General features: G+C 47.1%; 2 protein-coding genes across 2 annotated transcripts in view; one reads left to right on the forward strand and one right to left on the reverse strand.

Annotated features, from left to right (window-relative positions):
* The window catches only part of EGLN1 (egl-9 family hypoxia inducible factor 1), a 32,819-nt gene extending 14,434 nt beyond the window's left edge, over window positions 1–18,385 (reverse strand). Inside the window, exons 1-3 of the mRNA XM_082248851.1 lie at window positions 17,312–18,385; window positions 11,237–11,356; window positions 4,682–4,818 (exon numbers count right to left, since the gene is read on the reverse strand). Of these exons, the coding sequence (XP_082104977.1) occupies window positions 4,682–4,818; window positions 11,237–11,356; window positions 17,312–18,019 (965 nt within the window). The 5' untranslated portion in view covers window positions 18,020–18,385. The remainder of the gene's footprint in view (window positions 1–4,681; window positions 4,819–11,236; window positions 11,357–17,311) is intronic.
* Window positions 1–20,252, forward strand: part of SIPA1L2 (signal induced proliferation associated 1 like 2) — a 601,890-nt gene that overhangs the window by 488,133 nt on the left and 93,505 nt on the right. The window lies entirely within an intron of this gene.

The following is a 20,252-nucleotide window of genomic DNA, read 5'->3' on the forward strand; positions in this document are numbered from 1 at the left end:
CTACTACGATCTGTCCATGAATGAACTGACACACCGGGCGGGAGGGCGGGCGAGCAGCCGCTAATAGATATAACTATGTGAGCCTTCACTTCACTTCCCAGTCAGCGGCACGATGTACATTAATGAACTGACACTTCGGGCAGGAGGAGCGGCCGCTAATAACTATAACTACGTGAGCCTTCACTTCCCTGTCAGAGGAGATACCTATCTGACAGGGAAGTGAAGGCTCACATAGTTATAGTTATTAGCGGCCGCTCCCCCCACCCTTCCGCCCGGTGTGTCACTTCAGTTAATTCATGTACATCGTGCCGCTGACAGGGAATTGCAGCGAAGTGAAGGCTTACATAGTTACAGCTATTAGCGGCTGCTAGCCCACCCTCCCGCCTGGTCTGTTAGTTCATTAATGCACAGATCGTTAATTTCTGCATTTTTAACCCATTTTCAGCCCAAATGGGATAGGCCCATTTTTGGCCGAAAATTTCGGTGCATCCCTAGTATCTATACTGTTTAAAATCCAGTAATACACTGTCTCACACTGCTCTGCACATGCTCAGTTGCTCTCCCATTTTAGGCACTGCTGAAGTTGTAGAGGCCGATCTGCTGACAAAGCAGAATAAATCCATCTATTCTTTACAGCAAGGATGCTGCTTCTGTTTAAACTGCAATTGCCATAGTGCTGCACATGTGATCAGTTATGACACCACTCATTTCAGTGTTTGACAGCTTGGCTGAGGACACAAGCAAATATGACAGTTAGCAATCCTGGCATTCCAGGAATGGAACTGTTTTTTGAAACCATCAATAAGTTTAGTTCCACTTTATGATTTACTGCTGTTTGGGAGCTCTGGGCTTCAGCAAAATGGCAGCCTCCAGCAAGAAGCAAGTTCTTATGGGTAAAGTTCTGGTTCTCATTGCGTTTCCTGTAGAGGGAGGAACCAATCTCTCTCAGGCTTCTGTTCTGAAAGATGGTTGAAGAAAATCACTTTTATCCTATTTTTTACATTTACTGCGGCGGAGGCACATTGTGCAAGCTCAGATACATACAGTGGCTATAAAAAAGTCTACACATTCCTGTTAAAATGTCAGGTTTCTGTAATGTAAAAAAAAGACAAAAATAAATCATTTCAGAACTTTTTACACCTGTGTCGCACAGATTGCCGACACTAGGCTCCAATTCAGCATGCAATTTACATATTAATTTGCATGTCAAATCAACCCAATGTGAACGCGGGCTAACATGAGTTTGAATGTGATGGCTTAATTCTGAAGCTACATTCCCAGTTATAAGAGGGTGTGCACACTTATGCAACCACATTTTATTTTTACTTCACCCCCCCTAAAAGATTTCAGTTTGTTTTTTCAATTGAGTTGTACAGTTTATAGGTCACAATAAAAAAGGTGGAAAAAGTTCTGAATCTCCTGAGCCACTCCTGTGACCGATGTGTCCAGCAGACACATGGGATTACTTATTGATAACCGGGTATCATGTGATCGCTATGATTGGTAATAGGGAACCAAATTCAGATACCATGGTTCCTTGCTGCCTGCAAGCAGTGCTTCCTGTAGCGTCTCCGCCTCCTGAAACTCCTCCTCTCAGCACCTACATAGCTGACAAGGCAGGCTCTGAACTCTGACACAGCAGTGCCTACTTACAATATGTGCCACAGAATTCAAGGACAAAAGCATGTGAGGAGCTTCATAAAAGTTTACAAACTTCAGAATCATTTAGATTAATAGAAGTGCACTTGAAGTAATGGAAATACAATGTGTAAAATGAATATATGAATTTTAATATTGACCATAGCTAAACTTTAAGGAATGGGAAGCTGTTGTCTTTAGAACAAAATTGCATGCACCAAAATTTGACCCATTGATGGTAATTCAGACCCACTTTTACAAAGATCAGGATCCAACCCACAGAGAATATTATGGAATGAAAAGTTCCTTGTCTTGCACCAAGCAAAGCAAACCTACCATGTACAATGAGAAGACTTTACATAAGTAGACTTCCTAGCCTTCAAAAGCAAAAGAATCACTGATTTGGAGAGAACTGTCCAGGACTTGGGCTTTAAACAGTAATGCCACTAAAGCCTGTGACTTTGAAGAAGGCTGGTCAACTGGTCCACACAAAAGAAACCTGGCGCTAAGATCTAATCAATCAGAGGATCCAAAGCTCTGTCTAATGGAACCAAAAAATTTAAAATACAATATGAGGGTGGAAAGCAGCCTTAAGTCTCATGTCCCAGGTGCAGCGGACCCATGCACCGACCTGAATGAGAACAGCACCATACCAACAGAAAAATGGGGAAAAATAGCGCTTCCAAAGACAAGGACAACAAGGCAGAAAGTGATGGATAAAATATCCCAGTTTAATAGAATCATAACAACAATAAGATCTCTTGAGATCTGATGAAGGGCTTGTCCCGAAACATGTAATCCGGCATCTCAGTTTGGCGTTTATCCTCTTGGCTGCATACTCCGGGATCCTGCAGGTGGATAGCTGCCACTTTCCATCTCCTTCGGCTGTCTGGTGCGGCTTCCCTCGGGTTCACCGCCCACTTCCTGTGACGTCATCCCCCAGGTCCACTTGGGACCGACGAGCGGAGGAGACGCCAGGCTACTGCACTTCAGAAGGCAGAGGATCCCATCACTCGCACTCCCCAGGCTGTGGACAGATGATCCCTCTTCCTTCCACTCTGTGAGGACTTGTCTCGGGCCATCTTCACACCATCTAGCCCTTGAGACTTGGTTGACATCTCCCTGCACTCCTGGCTCCCACCTCAGGTACTGCTACACACTCATTCAACTGGATGGGTTTCTGTGCCCATTTTAATACCGGGGTCTCCCGCCAAGATGTTGGCTTTATCATTCTATTAAAATGGAATATTTTATCCATCACTTCCTGCCTGGTTGTCCTTGTCTTTGGAAGAGCTATTTTTCCCCATTTTTCTGTTGGTATGGTCAACTGGTCCAACACTCTGGTTCCCCTTTCCACTGCCGGTAAAAGTAATCCAGCGGCTCTTTTATTTTGTGCAGAATCGCTGGTCCTAAAGGATGATACCTCGATCATTGTTGCAGTTGCAGTGATGACCATGATATTACCCTTCCCACCCGAGGAAATTTATAAGAACGTGCAGTGGACGGAAGTGGTTAATTTGAGAAAATAATTATTAATCATTAATCATATTGAAATAAACATCACTGATAACCTCTGATAATGAGTTTGCTTGTACAACAGATATACATTTATAAAGATACAGAACAGATAGATCTAAATCAGAAGGCATTTAAAAAGATTGGCTGCTTTAAAATGACAGGGCAAAATCCAGGGCGTGTGAGTGTATCTATCCATCCATCATATTATATATATATATATATATATATATATATATATATATAATATACATTATGTGCAAAGGCAGCTATTTGCTCATAGAAACTCAAGTTAAAAAAAATCACATGAAATAAGTTAAAGTGTTACTAAACCCAAGAGCCTGCATTCACTTTATCTGGTCCCCCACAGTACACAGAACACGGAAATGCAATAGTTTTAGTAAATATAAATTGCTAAATACCTTTTCTCATCAGCAGTATATAGCACTCTTCTGACATATCATTGTCTGGCCGAGCACTGGTTAAAGCTTATAGGAGGAGCTTTCATTCTCTGCCTGTCCTATGAGGCTGTATGACCCCTGACCCTCTTTCTAAACAGTGCTGATTGGCCCTGTGCTGATCACATGCACTCTAAGAAAGAAAAAAAAAAACCTCTAGCAATACACACCAAACTGAGCATGTGTAGAGTGCCTCCAAGGTTCCGTACTATCAGGAACTGGAATAGGAACAGTGGAAGATGTGAGGATCAGAGAAGACAGGATCAAACAGCCCTTTTACACAATGCAGAGGATTACCCCTTAGTTTCCACAACGAGTAAAACAAGCAAGTTTTACTGTATATACAGACTAATGTTTATGGTTGTGGGTTCAGAAACACTTTAAAGAAAATGTCAACCAAATGTTTCAAATTCTTGATATGCACCTGCAGTACCCTGTAGTTATATGAAATAGTATCCAATTCTCTTTATATTGCTCCCTTTGTGTGAAATCCCTGGTGTCCCTGCCAATCTTTCTGCTTTCCCATTAAAACATGACCACAATTGGCAAAAGAGCACAGTGTGGTCAGTTTTCTAGCTGTGCCTGCTCTCCTCCAATGATCGGACTTGTCCTGACATGCACCCCCAACCCTGCACAGCCATTCCACTGCCGCTCACCAGGATATTTTTGCTTTTTCGGACCATTCTCTGTAAACCCTAGAGATTGTTGTGAGTGAAAATCCCAGATGATCAGCAGTTTTTTTAAATACTCAGACCAGCCCACCTGGCACAAACAACCATGCCACATTCAAAGTCATTCATTATATCCATTCTAATACTGGTTGGCAAGTTGTCTTCACCACGTCTAGATGCCTAAATGTATTGAGTTGCTGCCATGTGATTGGCTTATTTGCAATTTGTGTTACCAAGCAATTAAACAGATGTACCTAATAAAGTGGTTGGTGAGTGTATATATAATTTATGTTACACAAATGTTTTGCCTTTTATTTCGATTTTAAAGATTTTAAAGTGAATGAGTGGTTTTACAAGGTGAGGATTCAAATAACCTAAATATAGTCAACTACACTTTACCTTGTAGCAAAGGCAGGTTGAACTTCATGAGGGTTTCGACGATCAGACCAAAAAAACAATAATCTGTCAAATTTTGGTTCAATATCAGCAAACTGAGATTTGCCTTCAGGGAAAATCCTTAGAACTCCACCATTTTCCTGCATAAAGTAAAAAAAGTGGACAGATAGTCAATATACACTGCTAAAATCAACAACAACAAAAACCCCCATCCAACTTTTTCTGGTTATAAAGGGCCATACACACTATAAGATTTTCTGAAGACTTTTTCCTTCAGATTTACCTTTTCTATGTAGTGCAAGGGCCTGCCAGATTGCATACAAATTGAAAGTGTTTAGCTTTGACCTCATATTATATGGTTTTGGTAAATCTAAAGGAAAAAGTCTTCAGAAAATCTTATAGTGTGTATGGCCCATTACAGCCATTTAACAGTAAGAGCATGATCGCCCAGTGCTGCATTTTACCTTACGGTGATTTTGCATACAAAAAATAAATAAATAAAACAACAACCAAGAACAGGAGCAGATGCATGGGAAAAGACTTGTAAATACTTGCGCATTTGGCGTTTGCATTCTATTGGCCAGAATATTATTTTATTTTGGCTATCAGAATGTATGGACATGTCTAAAAATCGCCTAGAGTTGAAGTGTTTGTTAACCTAAAAAAAAAAAAAAGAAAAAAGATCCTGTTCCCTTAAAGCACGTTATACAGAGCACAGTGCTTGTGCTGTGTAATTTGGCCCCCCTGTACCACCTGAAATACCTGGCTATGCCCTCCCCTCTGTAAACTGACCACAGTATACCATGGCTGCTGAGCCCTGACACCGTGGTCAGTTTACGTGCCTCCGTCATCGGCAGCTATCCTATCCTCCTCTCCCCCCTCCCTCCCTGTCAGCTCCTGTGTCAGTGCCTGCCCCCTCCCCACTTGCTGCTGAAATAACATTTCATATCATATATAATCCTCTTGTCTCCCAACAAAAGGAGCTCCTGTGTCTGTTTGTAAAAAAAGAAAAATGCAGTACATACCTAAATTTCAGATCGCCAATCATGTGGCTGGCCAGCTCTCCCCTCCTCCCCTTCAGACTGACGCCAGTGGGGGAATCTAGGCCCCGCCCGCTGCATCTGTCAGATGAAGAGGGGAGAGAGCTGGCCGGTCAGGGGAGAGCCGATCGGCGCTCTGAAATGAGGTATATGCTGCATTTCTTCTTTTTTTTTTTTTTTTTTTTCTTTTTTCTTTTTAAAAACAGACACAGGAGCACCTATCGTTAGGTGACCAGGAGGATTATATAAAGTTCTTACAGTGGGTTAATCACTTTAAGGTGCGCTGAAGGCTTTTTTTTCAAGCCCACACTATCCTCCAGAATTTGGAAGTGATATTTTTTTTTCTGCCTCTAAACGCCTGTAAATGCCTATGTGTGCAAGCACACATGGAGGGGCATTTAGAGATAAAAACAAAAAAAAAAAAAAAAAACACAAAAAAAAATAAAAACTTTTAAAACATATGACAACTATAGATGTCCCTTAAAGGAATTGTAAAGTCAGAAGGTTTTTTATCTTAATGCATTCTATGCATTAAGATAAAAAACATGGGCGTAGCAGCCTCCCCAGCACCCCCTAATACTTGAGCCCCATCTCTCTCCAGCAATGTGTGTGAGTCCCTACTCCATCTGGGGCGGTCTCTCCTGATTGGCTGAGACACAGCCGCGGCGCCATTGGTCAGTTAGTCAAGGAGAAGAGAGAGGAGGCGAGGCTGAATGGCAGCTCCATGTCTGAATTGACACAGGGAGCTGCAGCTTGGCTCGGTGTCCCCATAGCAAGCGGCTTGCTGTGGGGGCATTCGACCAGGGAGAGGGGCCAGGAGCAGCAACAAGGGACCCGAGAAGAGGAGGATCCAGGCTGCCCTGTGCAAAACCAACTGCACAGAGGAGGTAATTTTAACATGTTTGTTATTGAAAAAAAAAAAAAAAAAAAAAAACACGAGACAATCACTTTTAAGATGGTAACCATACTTTATGAAGACCGCTGCATTGCTACAATCCCTGCATTTCAAATGCTTATTCATTAAGCCCAACTCCAGGTTTTAGTGAACTCATCCCTGAATAAATTGTACGTTCCATCAACTGATGCTACATACAGTTTATACAGTGGACATACATGCTGTATATATTAGTGAAGGAAATGGTATGGTCCAAACGAACTACTTTACCACTTGAGCTGCACAGTTTTACCCCCTTCATAACCAGGCCATTTTTTGCTATTTAGCAGTGTGCTACTTTAACTGGTGATTGCTCGGTCATGTAACGCTGTAACCAAACAAAATCAGAAAATGAGATATATATATATATATATATATATATATATATATATATATATATATATATATACACATACACACACACACACACACACACACACACACACACACACTACATACATACACACACACTATAACACACATATATATATATATATATATATATAAATTCTTTTTTTTTTTTCCCCAGGACTTTGGGATCAATTCACTAAGAGTTAAATAATGGCAAATAAAATGCAGTAAAATAACACATGCGATAAATCAGTTGTGAAAGTTCAATTCACTAGAAATTTAGCGTTAACTAATGCAATATTTTTGCTCAGCAACTACCACATTTTCTCATGTGGCAATTTATTGCACGTGTCAGTTTAAGGGTTGTGAAAAATAAATAAATCAGCGCAACTAATAAAACAATATCAATCAAATCTAAACAAGCAGCTGCTATACCAACTATGCTTTCCACTGCAAAACAAAAAAATTCAAAGTATATCAAACGGCACAGCGCTACTTAGTGCCAAGCATCAATATCACTGTGCAAATAAGCAAAATTCAAAGTCCATGCAAATCAAAAAGCTAATGTGCAGAACAATCACAAAGCGCAAAACAAATAGTTCTTCTCATAAAATGCATATAAATGTCCATATAAAATGTATCAGTCCATTGTATAGCTTCCTCCGCCCTGTGCAAAATATTGCTGAAGAAGGTGTTTGAAAGTGCTAATGCTTCCACCGCCACCACCACCACCTAAAGATGGCCTCTCACCTTAAACTTCGACCCGTGTTTTACCACCAGGTCTAAGTGAGTAGTTCCCCTGAGGGGTAATGTTCTCTCCTCTAAAAGGCAACACTCCTTGGGGTCGCTTGATGGACTGGGCTTAATATTCACCTTGGATCATTCCCAGCATCACCCCATGTACAGGTTTTGCTGACAACACCCTCTTCAGTAAAACTTGAAGGCAAAGACTCTTTCTTGGGTCCATGTAAGTCACTGAAGTCCCCTCCTCAATCCAGGGGAATGGTTACCGCCCTCAAGATGCGGGATCCCTCTGCAGGATACGGATGTCTAACCCAGCTCCTTGTCTTCCTGTTGGCACCATCTGATGCACCCCCGTGGGTGGAATAGTACCCCTTCCTATGAGTGGAATAAGTCCCGTTTCTGTGGGTTGAATGCCCCTGAGGGTTTCAATAGGCCCCGCTTTCTGGTATCTCACTGGTTACTGCCACCAAAAGGGTGGTGTTAAAGATCGCACTTTTTTTCGTTCCTGTTTTGTTTGTGAATTGGACCCAACAGATTACCGCATGATTTTTTGCGATGGTTACTGCCACTTATTTATCTTTTTGGTTGCTTACTGCAAATATGTTTTATTTATTTATTTTTAAATGACTTTTTTGATAATTTAGGCAAATGAGTAACACGATACCCTTACCGCATGTGGTAAAGCTTAGTGAATTGACCCCTATATTTTTTCATTACTTAATAAGACTCTTCTGTACATTTATCACCGCACACCATTTTTTGTTTTATTGTCTATTAAAGGTTGTATATTAACTGTGTGCTAGCTGCTAACTAATCATACAGCGCCAACTTTATTTTTTTTAATGCAGATATGACAGCATGTTACCAGCTGGCTGTCAAACTGCCTGATGTCCTCCACAGCCCGTTCCTGCCCACGCAGGTCCCACTGTGTCTCTCGTTCAAACCCCTACCCTCCTTTTATAGATCTTAAACTGCTCCCAGTCACTGCCCCCGGATCACCCAAACTCCACATCAGATGGACATGGCTCCCAGCCCATTCCTCTTCCACCTCCTAATCAGACCAATGGCCACTGCATAGCAACCACCACCACTCACCTCTATTCAGTCTCCATCCTGCACCTCATGCAACTCTGAACAATCTGAGGTCCCACCCATTCTTATCTCTGAACCCCTCCATCCTTCAGTTCCCATCAGCCCAGCCCCCCCAGACTGCTCCATCGAATAATATTTCTGGACTCTTCCAGTCCTCCCATTCCTATCCTCAGATTCTTCAATCCTTTTTTATTCATGGATTCCTCCTTCCCTAGCCCAAACTCCTCCATCCTTCCTTTCCTTTTCATGGATTCCTCCTTCCCTTTCCCAAACTCCTCCATCCTTCCTTTCCTATTCATGGATTCCTCCTTCCCTTTCCCCAACTCCTCCATCCTTCCTTTCCTATTCATGGATTCCTCCTTCCCTTTCCCCAAACTCCTCCATCCTTCCTTTCCTATTCATGGATTCCTCCTTCCCTTTCCCCAACTCCTCCATCCTTCCTTTCCTATTCATGGATTCCTCCTTCCCTTTCCTTAACTCCTCCATCCTTCCTTTCCATGGATTCCTCCTTCCCTTTCCTTAACTCCTCCATCCTTCCCTTCCTATTCATGGATTCCTCCTTCCCTTTCCCCAAACTCCTCCATCCTTCCTTTCCTATTCATGGATTCCTCCTTCCCTTTCCTTAACTCCTCCATCCTTCCTTTCCTATTCATGGATTCCTCCTTCCCTTTCCCCAAACTCCTCCATCCTTCCTTTCCTATTCATGGATTCCTCCTTCCCTTTCCCCAAACTCCTCCATCCTTCCTTTCCTATTCATGAATTCCTCCTTCCCTTAACTCCTCCATTCTTCCTTTCCATGGATTCCTCCTTCCCTTTCCCCAACTCCTCCATCCTTCCTTTCCTATTCATGGATTCCTCCTTCCCTTTCCCCAAACTCCTCCATCCTTCCTTTCCTATTCATGGATGCCTCATTCCCTTTCCCCAAACTCCTCCATCCTTCCTTTTCTATTCATGGATTCCTCCTTCCCTATCCCCAAACTCCTCCATCCTTCCTTTCCTATTCATGGATTCCTCCTTCCCTTTCCCCAAACTCCTCCAACCTTCCTTTCCTATTCATGGATTCCTCCTTCCCTTTCCTTAACTCCTCCATCCTTCCTTTCCATGGATTCCTCCTTCCCTTTCCCCAACTCCTCCATCCTTCCTTTCCTATTCATGGATCCCTCCTTCCCTATCCCCAGATTCCTCCACCCTTCCTTTGATTCTTCCATCCTTCAGTTTTTCTGACTGCTTGAATTTGGTGATGAGAACCATGGGCAGTAACTGTGATACTTCGCGGAATCGAATCATTGACAGAATAATCAAATTGAAAAAGGGAGATCACTGCGTTCCTCTAATATACAAACACACACCTTTTACTGGCTTGCGTGAAAGTTATAGGACCTACAAACTATGATATATATATATATATATATATATATATATATATATATATATATATATATATATATATATATATACACACACACACACACACACACACACACATACAGGAATTTTTATTTATTTGTACTACTGCTAATAGCAGTGATCAGCAACTTATAATGGGACTGCAACAGTGCTATGGACAATCCGACACTGACGCTGGGGGGACATTACCGAGTAACATTAATACAGAGATCAGTGCTAATACTATACGCTGTCACTGAACTTATGACACTGGCTAGGAAGGGATTAACATCTAGTGCAATATAGAGGTCAAATGTGTGCCTAACAATGTGTAATGTGTTCTGCTTTTTACTACAGATCTCTCTGTTTCTTATTCCAGCTTTGCAGAGATAAGAAAGAGAGAGAGAGAGTGTTCCCTCTGTACAGAGCCCTGTGTTGACTGCCAATCAGCAGGCCCCAGCTGTGAATCATTGGCCAGGACTTGCTGACAAGCTCCTGCTGTGTACAATCAAAGTGGGTGCCTAAACCCAGAAGCCGGCAGCAACACGCAGGTACGTCGCTTTGTCTGTTCAGGCCGCCCATCTGCAGTACATTACAGGCTGGCGGTCTGTGAGTGGTTAAAGTTCATTAAAAAAAAAAAAGTGGCTGTGGCAGTCTTCTAGTATGAAGGAAGCCTGTGGCAGCAAGGGGTTTTGTAAGCGAAAAGTCCTTTTTACTGGAACCCAAGGTATAAACTAACATTTAACCCATGCAGTGCAGGAGAAAGACTGACTGTGATTCATGCTTGTAAAATGTACATCAGCATGGCTGCCTGTAGTCACCCATTGAAAGCCAGCCTATGACAAAACAGGAAAACAAATTGAGAAACCATGACAGCACATTACCACCGTATAGCAGGGAGTGCCTTCAGAGCACAACCACCAGGTCTTTGCAATATAGTAAAAAATCCTTTCAAAAAAGAAAGGAATGGACCAGAAAAAAAAACAGCTATGAAAAGCATAAAGTTCATACCTTTGCATCCCAGTTTTTATTCAGATAGTATATACAAGTGACGCATCTTCCATCTCCATTAGGATTGTCAACATGTCGTACATAGCCTGTTCCTTTGCCAGGGTAACATGCCACCATTGCCTTAAAAAAATATATTTATAGATATAAAGTTAGAATACCAGTCAGTAATGGTGAAAACAAAAATCTAAAATAAATTCAAACATCAAGAACATTTCTGAAATAAAACTTCAGGAATAATATATATATATATATATATATATATATATATATATATATATATATATATATATATACATACATACATACATACACACACACACACACACACACACACATATATACATACATAGATTAAAAACCAACAAAACACAAAAGTATATAAGATACAACTGTATCAAGTTACAAATTGTCAGCGTGACATGATAATTGCCAACTGAATAACATGTATAGCCAATGAAGATGGCAACTATTAGACAGACACTTATTTTTAATATCACAAGCAAAATACAACAGTCACCTACTTGGAGCACATGGCTTTCTTATTTTGGCACAGCAAGGCAATCTTTTGGCACATCAACATACCAGCAATTGCGAAGCACAACCATCCAAATCAACCACATCACAGGCAATACTAACAGTGTTTCTGATATTGTTACAAAAGAAGCAACTATTATCTACACACTAAATACAGCCATAGACTGTTCGAATCTCAACCAGTTCTGCAGGGACCGGCTGAGTTTTGAACCACGTATGCGCAGGTTGATTGTACCAAAGTTGATCCATCGATGGACTTCGGTACAACAGCATGTTGGAGTTGTGTGAGTACTGCCAATGGCTACAGCCTACAGCAATAGTCACTGTGTTTTCCAGGCCGGGCCAGCTTCCCCCACAAGGGCTCTGTATGAGGGATTCCCCCATCAACACTGACTGCATTGATGGGGGAAATCAAGCAATCACACCATCTATGGCCAGCTTAAAGCAGATTTACTTAAAGGAGTTGGGAATCTTTACACAGACTGTGTGAATATCTACTTCAGTCATCCAATTATGTGAAATAATTCCCATTAACCTACAGTATTTCATGTGCCCATGATTGGATAACTGAAGTAAATATTCACACAATTTATTGTGTAAAGATTCTCAGCTCATTTTATAAATCTGCCCAATAGACTCTTCTTTATGTGATTTCATGCAGACACACAGTGGCATGTCATTATCTGACATGCAGGCAGGAGCAGGAATCTGAACGCAGCGCCCGTGCTCGGACCCAGAGCAAAATAATGTCACCAGCACACCAAGAATCTCTAGAGCGGGTGCAAAACTTTAATCAGCGATCACAAATTTACAGCGGCTTGCAACGTTTTGGAGCCAAGCAGGACCTCTTCATCAGGCATGTGACAAAGTGTGACAAAGTGTGACACATACCTGATGAAGAAGTCCTGCGTGGCTTAGAGACGTTGCAAGCCGCTATAACTTTGTGATCGCTGATTAAAGTTTTGGTCCCGCTCTGGATATTCTTGATGTGCTGGTGACAGGACATGGTTCCAGCCTGAGGTCACTTCAGCACCCACTTATATGCACCGCCATTTCTACAGGAATGTGTGCGTTCGGATCCATGCACCTGCTCTTGCCCACATATCAAATTTTTGACATGAGACTGTATCCGTGCAGCCACTGCATCTGCATTTATTTCTATGGGCTGCCTGCATGCAGCTCCGAGGTTAATACAGATGCAGAAAGAAGAAAAAAAAATCAGCTCTTCATGGAGGACGGGAATCAGTGCACTTCTGAATGAGCCTTTACTTACCTGGCCCATGAACTCTGCCTTGCTGCTAACTCCTGACCACTGCACTTTGCATTACATAGAATTTAAATCTGAACTATTACACCTCACCTCATTTTACTTATCACAAGGTATACTACTCTGACAGGCTGAAGCCAGCCAAACAGAAACTAGCACTCAGATCAGCCAACTGGGCCAGAAGTCAGGCAATGCCTCCTTACTGACCCCCCGGGCACTGCCCCACATCCTACTGACCCCCTACTGATCCTTGGGAAGCCCCCCCCCCCCCCCCCCAAGAAGCCAAGAATGGTCAGCCCCCCACCTGGGATGCCGAGAACTGTCAGTGCCCGTCTGCCCCAGATGCCGAGAACTGTCAGTGCCCGTCTGCCCCAGATACCGAGAACTGTCAGTGCCCGGGACGCCGACAACTGTCAGTGCCCGGGACGCCGACAACTGTCAGTGCCCGGGACGCCGACAACTGTCAGTGCCCGGGACGCCGACAACTGCCAGTGCCCGGGACGCCGACAACTGCCAGTGCCCGGGACGCCGACAACTGCCAGTGCCCGGGACGCCGACAACTGCCAGTGCCCGGGACGCCGACAACTGCCAGTGCCCGTCTGCAGACAACTGCCAGTGCCCGTCTGCCCGGGATGCCGACAACTGTCAGTGCCCGTCTGCCCGGGATGCCGACAACTGTCAGTGCCCGTCTGCCCGGGATGCCGACAACTGTCAGAGCCCGTCTCCCCGGGATGCCGAGAACTGTCAGAGCCCGTCTCCCCGGGATGCCAGTGCCCGTCTTCCCGGGATGCCAGTGCCCGTCTTCCCGGGATGCCGACAACTGTCAGTGCCCGTCTTCCCGGGATGCCGACAACTGCCAGTGCCAGTCTGCCCGGGATGCCGACAACTGCCAGTGCCAGTCTGCCCGGGATGCCGACAACTGCCAGTGCCCGTCTCCCGGGATGCCGACAACTGTCAGTGCCCGTCTCCCGGGATGCCGACAACTGTCAGAGCCCGTCTCCCCGGGATGCCGACAACTGTCAGTCGCCGTCTCCCCGGGATGCCGAGAACTGTCAGAGCCCGTCTCCCCGGGATGCCGAGAACTGTCAGTCGCCGTCTCCCCGGGATGCCGAGAACTGTCAGTCGCCGTCTCCCCGGGATGCCGAGAACTGTCAGTCGCCGTCTCCCCGGGATGCCGAGAACTGTCAGTCGCCGTCTCCCCGGGATGCCGAGAACTGTCAGTCGCCGTCTCCCCGGGATGCCGAGAACTGTCAGTCGCCGTCTCCCCGGGATACCGAGAACTGTCATCCCCCTCTCCCCAGGATGCTGAGAACTGTCATCCCCCTCTCCCCAGGATGCTGAGAACCGTCATCTCCCTCTCCCCAGGATGCTGAGAACCGTCATCTCCCTCTCCCCAGGATGCTGAGAACCGTCATCTCCCTCTCCCCAGGATGCTGAGAACTGTCAGTGCCCGTCTCCCCGGGATGCTGAGAACTGTCAGTGCCCGTCTCCCCGGGATGCTGAGAACTGTCAGTGCCCGTCTCCCCGGGATGCTGAGAACTGTCAGTGCCCGTCTCCCCGGGATGCTGAGAACTGTCAGTGCCCGTCTCCCCGGGATGCTGAGAACTGTCAGTCCCCGTCTCCCCGGGATGCTGAGAACTGTCAGTGCCCCTCTCCCCAGGATGCTGAGAACTGTCAGTGCCCCTCTCCCCAGGATGCTGAGAACTGTCAGTGCCCCTCTCCCCAGGATGCTGAGAACTGTCAGTGCCCCTCTCCCCGGGATGCTGAGAACTGTCAGTGCCCCTCTCCCTGGGATGCTGAGAACTGTCAGTGCCCCTCTCCCCGGGATGCTGAGAACTGTCAGTGCCCCTCTCCCCAGGATGCTGAGAACTGTCAGTGCCCCTCTCCCCAGGATGCTGAGAACTGTCAGTGCCCCTCTCCCCAGGATGCTGAGAACTGTCAGTGCCCCTCTCCCCAGGATGCTGAGAACTGTCAGTGCCCCTCTCCCCAGGATGCTGAGAACTGTCAGTGCCCCTCTCCCCAGGATGCTGAGAACTGTCAGTGCCCCTCTCCCCAGGATGCTGAGAACTGTCAGTGCCCCTCTCCCCAGGATGCTGAGAACTGTCAGTGCCCGTCTCCCCGGGATGCTGAGAACTGTCAGTGCCCGTCTCCCCGGGATGCTGAGAACTGTCAGTGCCCGTCTCCCCGGGATGCTGAGAACTGTCAGTGCCCCTCTCCCCAGGATGCTGAGAACTGTCAGTGCCCCTCTCCCCAGGATGCTGAGAACTGTCAGTGTCCCTCTCCCCAGGATGCTGAGAACTGTCAGTGTCCCTCTCCCAGGGATACTGAGAACTGTCAGTCCCAGTCTCCCCAGGATGCTGAGAACTGTCATCCCACTCTCCCCAGGATGCTGAGAACTGTCATCCCCCTCTCCCCGGGATGCTGAGAACTGTCAGTGCCCCTCTCCCCGGGATGCTGAGAACTGTCAGTCCCAGTCTCCCCAGGATGCTGAGAACTGTCAGTCCCCGTCTCCCCAGGATGCTGAGAACTGTCAGTGCCCCTCTCCCCAGGATGCTGAGAACTGTCAGTGCCCCTCTCCCCAGGATGCTGAGAACTGTCAGTGTCCCTCTCCCAGGGATACTGAGAACTGTCAGTGTCCCTCTCCCAGGATGCTGAGAACTGTCAGTGCCCCTCTCCCCAGGATGCTGAGAACTGTCAGTGTCCCTCTCCCAGGGATACTGAGAACTGTCAGTCCCAGTCTCCCCAGGATGCTGAGAACTGTCATCCCCCTCTCCCCAGGATGCTGAGAACTGTCATCCCCCTCTCCCCAGGATGCTGAGAACTGTCATCCCCCTCTCCCCAGGATGCTGAGAACTGTCATCCCCCTCTCCCCAGGATGCTGAGAACTGTCAGTGCCCCTCTCCCCGGGATGCTGAGAACTGTCATCCCCCTCTCCCCAGGATGCTGAGAACTGTCAGTGCCCCTCTCCCCAGGATGCTGAGAACTGTCAGTGCCCCTCTCCCCGGGATGCTGAGAACTGTCAGTGCCCCTCTCCCCGGGATGCTGAGAACTGTCAGTGCCCCTCTCCCCGGGATGCTGAGAACTGTCAGTGCCCCTCTCCCCGGGATGCTGAGAACTGTCAGTGCCCCTCTCCCCGGGATGCTGAGAACTGTCAGTGCCCCTCTCCCCGGGATGCTGAGAACTGTCAGTGCCCCTCTCCCCGGGATGCTGAGAACTGTCAGTGCCCCTCTCCCCGGGATGCTGAGAACTGTCAGTGCCCCTCTCCCCGGGATGCTGAGAACTGTCAGTGCCCCTCTCCCCGGGATGCTGAGAACTGTCAGTGCCCCTCTCCCCGGGATGCTGAGAACTGTCAGTGCCCCTCTCCCCGGGATGCTGAGAACTGTCAGTGCCCCTCTCCCCGGGATGCTGAGAACTGTCAGTGCCCCTCTCCCCGGGATGCTGAGAACTGTCAGTGCCCCTCTCCCCAGGATGCTGAGAACTGTCAGTGCCCCTCTCCCCAGGATGCTGAGAACTGTCAGTGCCCGTCTCCCCGGGATGCTGAGAACTGTCAGTGCCCGTCTCCCCGGGATGCTGAGAACTGTCAGTGCCCGTCTCCCCGGGATGCTGAGAACTGTCAGTGCCCCTCTCCCCAGGATGCTGAGAACTGTCAGTGCCCCTCTCCCCAGGATGCTGAGAACTGTCAGTGTCCCTCTCCCAGGGATACTGAGAACTGTCAGTCCCAGTCTCCCCAGGATGCTGAGAACTGTCATCCCCCTCTCCCCAGGATGCTGAGAACTGTCATCCCCCTCTCCCCAGGATGCTGAGAACTGTCAGTGCCCCTCTCCCCGGGATGCTGAGAACTGTCAGTGCCCGTCTCCCCAGGATGCTGAGAACTGTCAGTGCCCGTCTCCCAGGGATACTGAGAACTGTCATCCCCCTCTCCCCGGGATGCTGAGAACTGTCATCCCCCTCTCCCCAGGATGCTGAGAACTGTCATCCCCCTCTCCCCAGGATGCTGAGAACTGTCAGTGTCCCTCTCCCAGGGATACTGAGAACTGTCAGTCCCAGTCTCCCCAGGATGCTGAGAACTGTCATCCCCCTCTCCCCAGGATGCTGAGAACTGTCATCCCCCTCTCCCCAGGATGCTGAGAACTGTCAGTGCCCCTCTCCCCGGGATGCTGAGAACTGTCAGTGCCCGTCTCCCCAGGATGCTGAGAACTGTCAGTGCCCCTCTCCCCGGGATGCTGAGAACTGTCAGTGCCCCTCTCCCCAGGAACTGTCAGTTGTGCCCTCACCTTGGTTCTGCCGTTGATCCGGAAGTTGCCCAGCTTGGTTCCGCAGTGTCGGATCAGGTCATCCATGCTGTTCATTAGGTGCCCGATGGCTTTGCAGGCCGCCTCCTTGCCCTCCACCCAGGTGATCTGGTCCCCTCGGATGTCCCGGGAGGAGTCGCTCTTCTGACTGACTAGCTGTCCATCGGTAAAGCGGCCGGTACTGTGCAGGGCCTGGACCTCCCCCACTATTCGATCCCCGAGCTCCTGGCCCAGGAAGTCATCCAGCACACAGATGCCATGCTTGTTCATACAGGGGATGATGTACTCCAAGGCCAGCTTGTGGAGGGGCGGCCTGGTGTGCCCATTGGGCCGTTCTGTGCCCTCCCCACCTCCCCGGGCCGCACCGCTCCCGCACGCCTCGCCGGATCTCTGGGTGTAGTCCTCCTCCTTGATGGCCCTCAGAGTGGCCCCTCCGACCACCACCTCCCGCTCCTTGCTGTCCGGGGGAGAGGCGGCCTCGTCCTGCGGTTTGGCCGGGCTTCCCTTACACACCAGTTTGTGTTTCTTCCAGTCCTGTCTCTGGTGTTCCTTGCTGCAGTAGAATGAACTCCGGCAGCGGCCGCAGCGCAGCAGGTCCTCCATCTTCCCGCACAGCTCGCAGTACTGCCGGTCACGTTCGCTCTGACTGCTCCCCTCACAGCCCTGTCCTCCTCCTCCTCCGCCTGCCATGATGGCCGCTGCTCGGGGACACGCACGATTCCGGCACTTCAACTACGTCACCCGGACACCGGGCCCCGCACTGCGCGATACCACACACACGTGTGTTCACCTGTCACACATCCACACCACACGTATCCGTCATGGCACACAGGGACGGCCTCAGCCGACTCGGCATACAGCTACGGTATCATCGCCCGAGATCAAATCGCGACCTGACCACGAGATAGGATTCCCCCAGGGAAGCCTTTGTATTCGGTATAATGATTTGCGACGGCGGCTAATCGCCGACAGGATGCAAGATGTCATTAGCTGTACACTGAGCACAGCCCCAACCTGCTATACAGCTGAAGGACCTTTCGTGACGTCCGAGTCATGTGATCCGGCTAGACGTCAGTGTGTCACGTGACCGGCCCAGCATCTTGCGCTGCTTAAAAAAACTAGGCGGGGACAAGTTAGGTGACTGGCTGTCCTGGAGTGATTGGCAGAGCTGCTGATAAAAATCGCAGGCCCCTTTTTTCTTTGTCATTCCTTTATTTAGTCAAAGGTTGCGATACAAACAAGAGAAATGGCTGAACATGGGATGACATGATACAAAACAAACAATGTTACAAAATTACAGTGATATTTACATCAGTTCAAGAGAATATATGCATTAGCGACTATTTCTCCCTAGGCTGTTACCTCCACCATCCCAGATTCCCCTTATATCCCCCTGGGATGGTGGAGGGGGGGGGGGGGGTTCTCCAAGTAACACCCTAGGGAGAAATAGTCGCTAATGCATATATTCTCTATTTGAACTGATGTAAATATCACTGTAATACGGATATGTGTATGTCCTCTGTTGGACTTATAATTTATATTTGATTATGCCTTTTCAGGAGTGGATTCAAATTCCCTGAGGAAGACTTGTGTATTTGATATTTTTGAAACGCGTTGGATTTTGCTAACACTCCTCTAACAGTATCATGTATATTATGTACTGATGATTGCGATGTATCATTCTATAGAATTTAATATGTCTAAACACTGTATGGAATACCTGTTGATATGATCATGTCTTAAAAAATGTAAACTTGAATCCAAATAAATCAATCATTTTAAAGATAATACCTTTTATAAAATATATTTTATTGTTACCCTTAACCGCTTGCCGACTGCGCACAGTATATTTACTGCGGCAGTCGGCCCCGGCCAGGCAGAGTGACGTAGGTCTACGTCGCTCGCCTGTCACTCCTTCCAGAGCCAATAGCGGGCGGGCGCGCGCCCGCTGAGGCGCGCGCCCGCCTCGGCTCGTTCACGGAGGAGTGCGGGAGTGTGACTGGCGGACCCGATGTCCGCCGGTCACACTACGATCGCCGCTACAGCGGGAGAAAGACAGAGCGGCTTGTGTAAACAAGCCACCTGTCAGTTCTCCCTGTGTAAAAATGAAGATCAGACAGTTCTACTATGTAGAACTGTTGATCTTTGTTTTTACACTAGTAGACCTGTCCCTGCACAGTTAGAATCACGCCCCTAGGACACACTTAACCCCTCCCTGTCCAATACTGTTAACCCCTTCCCTGCCAGTGTCATTTTTGCAGTAACAGTGCATATATATAGCACTGATTACTGCAGTAATGTCACTGGTACCCCCAAAAGTGTCAAAAATGTCAGTCAAGGGTCCGATCTGTCCGCCGCAATGTCGCAGTACCGCAAAAAAAATCGCAGATCGCCGCCATTACTCGTTAAAAAAAAAAACACCAAAAATGACAAAAATCTTTCCCTTTGTTAGTAAACGCGATAACTTTTGCGCAAACCAATCAAAATACGCTTTTTGCGATTTTTTTTACCAAACATAGGTAGCGTAAAACAAATTGGCCGAAAATTTTAAAAAATTTTGATTTTTACATTTTTTTTGGGGGAATTTCATATAAAAAAAAGTGAAAAATATTGTTGTTTTTGCAAAAATTACGCTCTTTTTTTGTTTATAGCGCGTGATCAAAAAATCGCACAGGTGATCAAATACCACCAAAAGAAAGCTCTGTTTGTGGGAAAAAAAGGACGTGAAATTCGTTTAGGTACAGCGTCGCACGACCGCGCGATTGTCCGTTAAAGTCACGCAGTAAAAAATCGCAAAATAACCCCTGGTCTTTTAGCAGGAAAATCCTCCGGTGGTAAAGTGGTTAAAGTCCCACAAGGAAGGGGGTTTTTGTTTCAAAACCTATTTTGGGATTATGGTAACACATTACCTTTAAGCTATCTA

This window comes from Pelophylax lessonae (genome assembly GCF_965119305.1).
Source record: "Pelophylax lessonae genome assembly, chromosome: 3".
NCBI lineage: Eukaryota > Metazoa > Chordata > Amphibia > Anura > Ranidae > Pelophylax > Pelophylax lessonae.